At 51.3% G+C, this 11,798-nt stretch overlaps 1 protein-coding gene across 1 annotated transcript in view; it reads right to left on the bottom strand.

Moving 5' to 3' along the window:
* Nucleotides 1-853: 853 nt before the first annotated feature.
* Otog (otogelin) overlaps nt 854-11,798 on the bottom strand; it is a 74,314-nt gene continuing 63,369 nt past the window's right edge. The window contains exons 43-56 of the mRNA XM_076842530.2: nt 10,400-10,594; nt 9,995-10,207; nt 9,313-9,417; nt 9,045-9,152; nt 8,548-8,649; nt 8,178-8,276; nt 7,058-7,098; nt 6,014-6,089; nt 5,731-5,909; nt 4,861-4,965; nt 4,548-4,667; nt 3,350-3,395; nt 1,165-1,244; nt 854-1,054 (exon numbers count right to left, since the gene is read on the bottom strand). Coding sequence (XP_076698645.2) covers nt 854-1,054; nt 1,165-1,244; nt 3,350-3,395; nt 4,548-4,667; nt 4,861-4,965; nt 5,731-5,909; nt 6,014-6,089; nt 7,058-7,098; nt 8,178-8,276; nt 8,548-8,649; nt 9,045-9,152; nt 9,313-9,417; nt 9,995-10,207; nt 10,400-10,594 — 1,670 coding nt within the window. The remainder of the gene's footprint in view (nt 1,055-1,164; nt 1,245-3,349; nt 3,396-4,547; nt 4,668-4,860; nt 4,966-5,730; nt 5,910-6,013; nt 6,090-7,057; nt 7,099-8,177; nt 8,277-8,547; nt 8,650-9,044; nt 9,153-9,312; nt 9,418-9,994; nt 10,208-10,399; nt 10,595-11,798) is intronic.

Below are 11,798 nucleotides of genomic sequence, written 5' to 3'. Positions count from 1 at the left end.
GCCAGGAGCTGTACTTTCGGACTGGAAACATTCATCACATAACCAAGGGCCCCCTCAGGAGGGTGAGATGCCCAACAGCATTTGAGATGAGATACACTGGACTCCTGCTAATGAGCTTATTCCTCCTTCCACCATCTCAAAGAGCCAACTCATCTGCCAGGATGCTTGGCTTGGGAGTAAAGGGTGTGTATAGAGGTGCAGGCCTCGGCCTGCTCTCCTAAGTCATTTCCTGAATTACAATATCAACGCAGGAGAAGGGAATCTGAGGGTCACTGAGTCTACTCCTCAGTTTTTGTGCCTGGCCTCAGACATCTCTGTGAAAGGACCTGGTCCCTCAAGTCTAGCTCTTTTACTTTTTTCAGGAGTCCTGGACAGCTCTATACAGGCCTCTTTCCTTTGACTGGGTCTATGTTTCTCCTGTGGTTAAAAGGGTGTAGAAAGAACCAGGCCTCCACACCCTGACCCTATGCGTGGTCTGGGGTCTGCTCTGGTCCCAGCTTCTAGGGAAAGTTCCAACTCCCTCTACCAAAGAACCATGACCAGAGTTACAAATATACAGGGGATGGCCCTGGATCTGCAGTCAGTTCTTAACCTCAATCCAGCAACAGAATTGAATTCCCAGAATCCTGAGCTGAGACACTTTCCAGTGTGTGGAAAGGGTGACCAGAAAGGGAGCCAGGATGGACAAGTGTGGCCTATTCTGGTCCCTCTTGGGGCCTCTGCCCATCATTCTGTGCTCAGCACATACAGCTCTCCACCACCTTTGCCCACCTCCCTCTAAAAATTCTTGTGCTGACTGGAAGCAGAATATTGGGGTTGGCACAGATGGCCCAGTCAGCCCAGCCCCCAAGCTTCAGGACCATTGGCAGGCACAATCGGTGGGCTCCTGCACTGTGTAGGGCACCCAGGTGGCGTTGGCAGCACAGAAGAGCTGCACGGATCGCCGCTGCAGTCCCACCTCCCGGCAGCACTTGCAGAAGCGAGCATAGGTGTTGATATTGTGGTTGTAGATGCTGGCAGAGGGGCACCTCCCATCGCAGGACACTAGGTTGACCTGGAGACAGGCAGGCCAGTGAGGCGGCCCGCAGAGAGCCTGCTTCCCAAACCCCCTTCATCCCCATCTTTGCCTATCCCCGCCCCCACCACCATGCCGCAGTCACGCACAGGGGTGTTGCTCCTACAGTCATTCTTGCGGATGGTCATGCGGATGGTCACCTTCTTGCAGGAGCGCCCATCCTCCTTACCTGGGGGAACAAGGTGGGAGAGGCAGCTGTGGCCCAGATGGGCTCCCTGGGGGCAAAAGGGTGGGCCAGCCTGGGGCAGTTAGTGTCATGCTGGAGGGTCCCACTTCCAGGTTAGTGCCCATGCATTAGTGCCCCTCCCGCTGTTTTAACTCAATGCCCTGGAAGGAAGTAGAGTGGGGGAAGGCAAAGGTAGCATAGGGAGCAACCCTAGGTGTGTCTGCACCCCTTTCTGAGCTTCAATTTTCCTACTCTGAGAGGGCTTCTAGCCTTCCTTTAATTCTCTGAATGAATGGAAACCCCATTCATTAGCATCCAGTCCCTAGCAGAATGCTTCACATGACAACTTCAATGGATTTCCATATCTGTCAAATGGAGCCAGGGAGTTGCCCACCTCACAGAGCTGTTGTAAGTATGGAAATTGATCAAATGTGGGGTTTCTTCTGCTCAGAGCAGACCTTTCACAACCAGTCATGTGACTTACTCTTGCCTTCAACATCTCTTCACTGAGGCCTTTTCTGATCCTTCTTGGAACTGCGGCTCCCTCTGTCCCTCCACCCAGTCCTCTCTTCCTGATCCTTCCCTTGTCTTGTTTATATGCAGGGCACAATCACTGTGACACATATGCTGTTGAAGCATAAGTTTAAGAGCTTTCCCTTGCCTGGGCCCCTTCCATACTCTGCCACCCTCAAAATATTCACTTTCACATCTCAATATAGATTTATCATTTTGTGTTCTTTTCCTCAATGAAGATCCCCAAATTGCATAAGCTTCAGGCCCCACACAACTCTGTGCCTCTGTTCTATAATCTATTTATTTGTTCTTTCTCTCCCACTAAAATGTCAGCTCCAGAAGGCCTTATTTATACGGTGCTTATGGCATTGAGCTGATGTTCAACAGTCCGCTGGACTCATGGACTCACTCTGTAAAAGTCTAGGAAGCCCACCAGAAATGGGCCGGAATCCTATCTCCTGGCTACCAAGCCTCACAGGGAGATAGGAGAACCAAGGGCTGTCCTGGTCACAGCCCTCTGGGTACTGAACAGAGACTGACTTAAGTTACCAGCTGGAGAAAAGCGTGGCAGCACTGGGCACTGGTGGGCATTAGGTGAGAGGGTGCTGCTCAAGCATTCCCATGCAAGCAGGGGATGCAGCTCACTACCCAGCATGCGGCTGTGGGCAAGGAGCAGGGGCCTCCCCCTCCCTCGCCCCCAGAGCTTGGGGCCACCTAGCAGAGGGAATGCTGTTGTAAATAGCAGTGCGGCTGCCTGCCTCCAGTCCTGTGAGTTTCCAAAAGAAGTACCTGGGTGGCAGTGGGCACTAACCCGTGGAGGAGAACCAGGGCTAACGGGGACCACGGGAAACAGAGTCCCCAGGGAACCTGGGGAGAGGGACATGGGTTGCAGGTCAAATGGGGGCACATGGGACATTCAGGGCGCATGAGGTATGGGTGAGGGATCAGACAATGAGGCCCTGAGCCCAGTGTCCTTGTAGCATGTAGTATGAACATAAAAGAGCCCAAATTACAGCCCTCTGGGGACAGGGTCTGAGAATCCTAGGAGAAGGACAGGCACATGGGCAAAGGTCCTTAGGCTGATTGCTCTGTTCATGCCAGCAAGGTTGGGGCTATAGGCTCTGAATGTTCAGGGGCCCAGGAGCCAGGATAAAGACAGATATACAGAGCTGTCATTCTGACTTAGGGACCCTGGAAGCCTGAATCCCATTCAGGAGGCACGTTCATGACCAAGACTCCTGACCACAAAGGAGAATCCATACGGTGGACATCTGGGCTGGAGGTCTTGGCAGAGGTAGGAAGAGGCAGAGTGACTGGTGAGCTACTGACCTACTAACTACAATGTCTCCATATCTTCCACAAAGAAGAAAAGGCCTTATATTGGGATAAGGGTATGAGCATGGCCTCTGGCCGCTGCCGCCTTCTTCTTCTTCTTCTTCTTTTTTTTTTGCCAGTGCCATGTGCTTCATGTCAAGGGGTGTCCCTTCTCCTATTCAGCTCTGAAGAGTTGCTATCATAGGTGCCAGGCCCGGCCCTCTGACCCCTGACATGACATTAGCACCCCTCACCCTTGGGCCTCCACCATGCTCACTCACATGTCCTACAGCATCCTTCCAAGGAAGGTACCACAGAGCCCCCAACCTGGAGGGAGAGAAAGGAAAGGGAGGGTGAAGAGCTTTGTTCCAGGACAGAAGCCAAGGTCCCAGAAATAGGCAAAAACAGTCAGTCTTGACTACTGTTCCTTCTGTTCCTACCATGAATGTCCAGGCAGGAGTTCCAGGACTGGCGCAGGCCATGGGAGAGCCAGAGGGGCTAATCTGGCTGACTAGACAACCAGCACTAAGTGCCTGCAGCCCCCAGTGTGGCTGCAGCTTTGGCAAAATGGCGCAGAGCCTCCTTTCTTTCCTGAGGCAGCTCCCCTCATATTCCTCTACTGACTCTGTGCTGGGGAATAGGAGGATTTGGGAACATCCCACCATTAGTGCTTCCCTGCACAGAGGGTCAGGGAGGAAGGATGAAAGGGATGACCCACCTGGATTCTATCTCACCCCTCAATAAGTCATCCCTCTCCTCTAGACCTAGTTTCCCCATCTCTAAAATGGGGGCAATTATCCCTTATAGCCCTCCTCCTCTATTATGAGAGGGATAAAACAATAGATGGGACAGTTCTTAGAAAATAAGTGTGTGTGTGTGTGTGTGTGTGTGTGTGTGTGTGTGTGTGTGTGTGAGTCTCAATATACACGTATAATTTTGTGAACAAATATGCAAGTATGGGTGCACATGTGTGATGCTGCAGGTATGAGAGTGCGCCTGTGTGTGTCTCTGTGTGTTTATATATTAGTTCTCTAGGAAAGTGTCAGAATCTTCAAATGTCCAGTGTTAATCTCAGGCACTTTAATAATTCAACAATAATCCCTAAAGTTCCAAACATCCTTTTCCATGAGAAGTGCCCATGTTGACAGCTGTCTGTGCTAGGACTGGACACCTATCAGCCCATCACAGGACTGGCCATGCACTGCTTGAGATGTATCTGAGTTTACCTGGAACATGTGACAGTGTATGTTTGCATTCACTGATGTGTGGTCATGTGATTTGTCAGGATGTGGAATGTGAAGTAGTCAGAGAAAAAAAATGCATGGAGAGAAGTGGATTGGGGGTGGCAGTGCAAGCACAGGTTTCAGGGAACCCTTGTCCCATACTCCTGCACATGGGACTCCCACCCTGCCCCAACAGCCATCAGTGAGGTAGCCCATGCCTTGGCCTAGGCCATGCTGTAGGAGGAGGTGGACTGACCTTGGCACACTCAGTCTCATTGAGTGGTGGGCAGCTGATGGGCGAGCGGACAAGCACGGCACCCAGGGGAGTGCTGCCACAGTGGTGACGAGTGCAGTCTGCGATCCAGGATGCCCCTGGCTGGAGGGCACAGAGGTGAGCAGTGGGGGCTTGTGGTCAGATGGATGGCACAGGCCTGAGGACAGTACAGTCCAGGACCTGGCACTGCTCAGGACCCTGTCTGTACTGAGCCCTGGCATGGGAGCCAATGAAGGTGCTGGTCCTAGTGTCCCTTTCTGGGACATCTGCCCAGGTGGGCTCAGGGGCTGCTTACCAAGAACAGGGAGGTGGTGCCATTGGGGAAGGTGAAGAGGCAGGACACATTCCTGCAGGAGCCACAGCAGGCCGCCAGGTCTCGGGGGTGCTCATACTCCTGGTTCTGCAGGCCAGGGTGGTATGGGATGGCATCAGCCAGGTTCCCACCCACCTCCGCCTCCAGCCCTTCACTGTCTATTTGTCTCCAAGTGAGACCAGAGCCCTAGAAGGCCCCCCTGTAGGTACTCAGGAAGGGGAACTACCAGCCTCCTCCTCTCTCAGGCAGCCAGACAGTTCATCCTACTCTCTACCCTAAGACCCCTTATTGCCAGTGCCCATCAGCCATAGTGTCAGAGCATTTCCACCCTCCACCACCCGAGAGGCAGTATTCTGGTAATTAAAGTGCCAGTTTTGGTTCTAGACAGACCTCAATTTAAGTCCCAGTTCCTGTGAGACTTTTGACAACTGGTTAAACCTCCCTAAACCTTACTTTTCTCTTCTGAAAAATGGGAATAAATCTAACCCCTTTTGTTCAAATAATATTTACTTAGCCCTTACTAGAAGCCATTAGTAAGTACTCACTGTTGAAAGTACTGGGCATGTAGAAGGGCTCAGCAAATAGTAATACCACAAATAAATAAACCAAAAGGATAAATGTCAAATACCCATATTTTCCAGGACTTAAATTTGTCCCTTTGCTCTTGATGGTCCCCTCCTGGCCTCTCTCATCCTGCCTTTCTTTGGAGATCTTGAAGGCTTCTCTGATACCCACTCTCTAGACTTGTTTGAAGGGCTCCTGGCAAGATTCTAGGCTCCCCCTGATTTCTGGAGAGCCTAGTATCTACCAGCCCAGCCCTGCTGACCCCCATGCACTCGTGCTGCCCCCTACCGCCTCACAGTGGACATCACACAGCACGGAGGTGGTGTTGATCTGATAGAAGCTGGTGAGGGGGTCGATCAGGTCCGTGCAGCGCGAGGTGTGGCACACGCCATCTGCCGAGAGCTCCACCACTGTCTGGCCAGGCTGCATCACCCCCAGCTCACGGCTGAGACACACGGGGGCCTTCACTGGGAGGGCAAGCAGTGATAAGTCGTCCAGAGCCCAGCTTCCACACAGCCTCCACCTGGCTGGCCCGCCCAGGCTCTAGCCACAGACCCCTTGCTCTGCTCACCGCACTCGTACTTGGCGCAGCCGCACACGTTCTCCTCACTGTGCATGAACTCCTCATCAAGCTGGGACTTCTCCCACTGGATGGGGCAGAGGGGTCAGCACCCTGGGTGCAGGCCTGTCCCATCTTCAGGAGCAGTCTGCCACCAGGGCCCCTCTTTGTGTCAATTGCCTCTCTAGTGGGCAGGTGGGGCTGGCAGGCCTGGGGACCCTTGGCACCCTGGAAGCTTACTCACTCTCCCCACTCCCAAGCCTCCCTCTGAGGAACATCCCCCCTGGCCTCCCTCCTTCATGGAGGGACTGTTCCTCTGCTGCTGGCCTGGTGTCCCTCTTGGCTCACACTACCTCTATCTTTCTTCATCAGTTTCAGGAAGAAGAAAAATGGATGGAGATCAAAATAGGAGGAAATGTGTGCTAGAATGAGGCAAGGGTGCATGTGATCCAGAGAAGGACCTAAAGGTCACTTCACTTTTCTCAAAGTATTTTCACTCCCTTCTGAGGCAGGGCAGTCTGGTGGTTAAGGGCATGGCTCTGGCATCAATTCTTGATTCCAATCCTGGCTCTGTGGTTTACTAGCTTTGAGACTTTAACTTTGGCTTCCTTGTTTGTATAACAGATAATCACAGCATCAACCTCTTGGGGTTGTTGTAAAAATACACACAGAGGCCTGGGAAAGTTTCAGGCTTACCATAGCTTTCAATAAGCATACGCCACCATCATGACTTTCATTGTCATCTTCATCATTGTTCCTGCCTTCATCATCTTTACCTTCCCCACCATCTGCTTCATCCTGACATCATTCCCACCATGACCACCACCATCAGCATCATCAACATAATTTATCCTCACCACAAGTCTGAGTTATGATCATGCCCACCTTACAAAGGAGGGCACTGTACCCAGAAAACCAGTGGCAGAGCTTGGGACAAGAACGCTGACTTGCATCTCAGGGCTCTTTGTTCTGGAGAAGTAGGATCTCCAGGGGAGAGGAAAGAGGAAAGGAAAGACTGGCAGACCAGGGAGGGCGGGGAGGGGCAGGTCTCCATACCAGATGGCACCGGGGCACTGGGATTGTGTCACAGTCACACTCTGAAAAACAGGAGAGATCAGGACCCACCTTCACCAGAGATGCCCAGGTAGAAGTTCCTGGAGCTCCCAGACCGCTCACTGCAGGTGTAGCCCCACCCCCTGCCTGCCAATGATACAGCTCCAGCTCCAGCTCCAGCACAGCCTAGGACCATGGAGTGAGGGGAAGAGGCTAAAATCTGTGCCTCCCTCCTTCCCTGCATAGGGGCTACTGATGCCTAGTTGGGAAGGTGGGCAGTGATGGATGCTGAGTGCCAAGCTCCTCACCAGGTACAGAGTGAGGATAAATAGGCAGACAGACCACTCACAGGTTTCTTTTTATCCCTGGGATTCATCCCTTTCCCTATAGATGGGGCCTCTCTGAGAATAAACATGGCAACATAGAACTTCTGACTCTGTATATTCAAGCTGGCTTAACTTTGCCATCCCCAGCCTTTACCTGAGGGCAAGTCTGAGCCATGCAGAGCTACTAACAAATTTAGAAGACATACTAACTCTGGCTTTGAGGACCCAGAGCTGCAGGTCAGGACAGCAGGGAAACACTCTCCAGGTTCCTCACTCATGTGACAAGACATTTTAAATACCCCCCTATATGCCTATGGTTTTTCTGTGCTCTGAAGACAAAGCAATGAATAAAATAGACTGAAACTCTGCCTTCTTGAAGTTTGCATTCTAGTGAGGTCTGGAAAAGACAAGCAAGACAGCCAGAGGCAAAATAGAGTTTCTCCTCTCTTTTTAAAACAACATTTTTATATAAAGTTCACTGGTTTTCATTGCTGATCATTGATACTCCCACCAGCCTTCCAGAGGAAGGGGAGGTGAATTTTAACACATAAGATGTATGCTATCAGGCAGCTGCAATAAAGATTTTTAAATGGGAAATATTTTTGGAATGGGGACTTTTTTCTTCTTCTTTTTTCCCTGGAAAGATATAGGAATGCTCAGCACTCAGGGAGTGATACAGAAGGTCCTTGTTGGGACTTAGAGAAACTGAAAGTGGTGGGGTCCTTTTCCCGGACCCACTCCTCAGCAGGGTCCCTCAATCTCTACTTTGGGCAGGGTGTTCCTGACCTGGAACTTACCACAGGACTTGTAGGGGCAACAGCGGTCTGGGCTCCATACTTCGACCAGCGCAGTGCCCATGCCACATTGCACCTGGGGGCAGCGGAAGCTCTCACACACTGCCAGGGTGGAGAAGGGCAGGTAACACATCAATCAAAGACACCTTGGACTGTGAATACTCAGGATGCAACAATGGCCAAGAAGGAGGACAAGAACTCCCCTTCTGTCTCCACAATATCCTTTGACACACTCTGGAGTCCAGGGAAAGTCTGGACTCCCAATGCCTCCCCATAGGGCTCCTTCAGGAGGCCCTGATCCTGCTCCTGGAGGCACAGAAAGGTCCTGGAGTCCCTTTCCACATGACCCTCCATGCACCTGGCCAGGACTCACCACACTCATACAGAGGGCAGCAGAGCTCCGTGGTGTTCCTGTGCACCGTCAGTGCTTCCCCTTCCTGACACTCAGGGATGGGATCTGGACAATCACCACAGGCTGAGGGAGAAGAAGGGTCACTGCTGTCACAGAAGTCCCCCTCATGGAGGCTTGGTGCTGAGCAGGTTGCTAGAATGGGAGAGGCACACCTCAATAGCCCAGGTGTGGCAGGAGCTAAACTAAAAGCAGCATTTCAGGGAAACGGTCCTGAGGTCAGAAACTGGATCTTCTCCCTATATTTACCCAAAGTCTGACCCTGAACAAGCTCCAATTTCTTCATGCTCAGTAACCTAGGGGTAAAATGGCCCATTTTATCTTTGTCCCATACTACTTTCTGGACAGTGATTTTAGCTTTCTCCTCATGCCCCCATCACAGGAAGACCCTCAGCCTTCCTTCCAGCCACCATGACAGCAGAGGCGAGGAAGGGCTGACATCTGAGGGCACGTCTACCCACCGCAGAAGTAGGAGGTACAGCAGGAGTCCACCAGGCGGCCTGCAATCAAGGTCTGGTCCTGGCGGCAATTGGGGACCAGCTCGGCTTCACACAGATTGGGGTCACACTCTGGGGAAAGAATGTAGGTGCTGAGAGCAGACACTGGCTGTACACACCTGGGCCTCCACCCCAGCTCTGACCTGATCTCTAGCCAGGACCTAGTCCCACAGCTGTCCTCCCCTGACACCCCTCAGGATGATTCCATTCTCCCCACCCCCAGACCTCTCACCACAGCTGTAGCTGGGGCAGCAGGAGTCCTCCTGGAAGTGGGTGATGAGTCGGTAGCCTGGACGGCAGGTGGGGGCCAGTCCCTCACACAGAGTCTGGTTACACACTGACCCAGGGGGCACAGGACATGTTACTTAGAGGCTGGGACATCCCCACTGCACTCCAGCACTGACATACCCTGGATACCTGATCTTCTTACACCCCAAGTCCCCAGATCTTCTCCTGGGAGGGGCCCCTGAGGGTCACACAAAGGCCCAGGACTTGGATAAAAGAACAATAATCATTCATGGAGCTGTACCATGTGCTAAATGCTTCTCAAACCAGTATTAATACAATAATTAATTTTTGCAGTCAACCCAAAGTGACTATTAATTCTCATGTAACAGAAGAACAAACTGAGGCACAGCCAATCATGAGTTGCCAGAAGTCACAGGCTACAAGGTGGTGGAAGAAGAGCTCACCAGGTGTCTGACCCAGGGCCAATGTCTTTAAATTGAACACCACCTCACACCCACCCAAGCCTCTGCTTCTGCCTGCCCCAACCCCTGGCGCGGTTCTCCACTCCTCCCAGCTCACTCCACACAAGATGCTTCAGTTTTTTCAGGCCTCATCCATCAGGTTTGCCAGGCAGGGCAGGAGTCCTTTAACTGTTGAGGGCCAGGGAAGTAAAGGCTGGGACTCACCACAGACAGTCCCCAGGCAGCAGGGGTCCTCAGTGGGCAGGAGTAGGGCCTCTTCCCCAAAGCGTGGGCAGCTTTCAGGCCGGGGGCGAGGACATTCCAGGTCCACTGGCACGATGGTGTCTGGGGCTTGACACCGGTGCTGGCAGCAGCCACTGAGGGAGCTGTTCCAGGTCTCCCCCAGGGCCCGCGGCACCCCCATGCTGTCAGTGCATGCTGCGGTGGAGGCATGTTGGAGCACAGAGGACTGAGGAAGGGAGAAGACCCCACTGTCCCAGGCTAGACCCTCCCTGCCATACTGACCATTCCAGAGCAGAACTGAAAGGACAGAGGGACCCCAGTTATGAGGAGCTATGAGGAGCATGAGGCCAGCTTGGGAGGGCCTGCACAGGGAGGGAAGGAACCTACCACACTTGTCCTCAGGGATGCAGAGCACAGAGTGGCGCCGGTGCAGAATGGTGCCCTCAGAACAGACGCAGCCCTCACCCAGTACCTGGCACTGCTCAGGGTCCAGTAGACCCAGCATCCCATCCTGGCATGACTTGGGGGGCTCACAGGCTGCCACACAAGCTTGGTAGGTAGAGTCACTGGAGCATAGGAAGGCTGCAGGGGCAAAGTGGGTACCAGGACTAGTTCAGACCCTATGTAGGGCTCCCCACTGATAGCCAAAGAGCAGGAAGTGGTGAGAAGAGGGCTCAGAGCACTGAGAATACCTAAGACAAGGGGCTTGGTGTGAGACCTCCTTCCTCTCCATCAGAAGTCAGCAAAGTATAGCCCACAGCCCAAAACCTACCTGTGAAGCTGTAATGGAATGTAGCCATGGCATTTCTTGCATGATTCTTTCATATATTATATATCCTCTGTGGCTCTTTTTGTAATATAGTCCTTGTACTAGAGAACATATGGCCCACAAAGGCTCAAATATTTGCTATCTGCCCTTTTAAGAAAAAGTTTGCTAAGCCCTCGCTCTAGATGACTGTTTTCACTGTTTGACTGTAATAAATAGATTTTACATCATGGTGCAGTCCACACAAGTGTGTTGAACAGTGGTCCTTGAGCCTGACTGCAAAAGAATCTTTTGGCAATTTTGAAAATACCATTACTGGGACCTGTCCCTGACCAGCTGAACCTCTGACTGGAAACCCGAGCATTGATATTTTCAGAAGTTCCCCATGTGACTAAAAAAGGGTAGTTGGGATTGAGAATGGCTGATGTATTGAAACTAAAAATATTTTTCTAAAATAATACTTAATCTTCCTATATGCAATACAATCTAGTATTTTCTATTCTATTCTATTACACTTTTTAAAATGCTAGTGCTGGCCCCCAAGTTAACTTCATACCCCCCTGTGTTAGGATCCGAGGTTTGAAAAACACTGCAGTAGGTATTTATGTCTTTTCCTCTTTATCTGTCATTTTATAGGTATGGTCTTCCCCAACACTTACAGGTATGAGCTGTACCCAACCTTTCTGTATGTGCTCGTGTTTAGAAATCAGACTGCTCTATCCCAGGCCATGCCTGCCTACTTACTATTGAGTGGAGATTAGAAGGGGGTGGATCTTATTTCCAACATCAAGGAAGGAGGAAGAGACCAAAATTAAAAAATAGGGCAAAACAACTAATATTTGCATGCTAGTAACCATATGTGATCATGTGTAGGGCACCCTGCACACATTATCTACTATCATCTTCAAGATGATGCTAGAAGGAAGCTATAATTATTATCCCCATTTTATATATGGGAAACTCAAATAAATTAAATAATACATTAAAATAAAATAATTGCTTTTTGAATTTTTTAATTTA

This window comes from Callospermophilus lateralis, chromosome 2 (genome assembly GCF_048772815.1).
Source record: "Callospermophilus lateralis isolate mCalLat2 chromosome 2, mCalLat2.hap1, whole genome shotgun sequence".
Taxonomy (NCBI): domain Eukaryota; kingdom Metazoa; phylum Chordata; class Mammalia; order Rodentia; family Sciuridae; genus Callospermophilus; species Callospermophilus lateralis.
The sequence above is the reverse complement of the archived record's forward strand: the minus strand, read 5'-3'. Positions and strand labels throughout refer to the sequence as shown.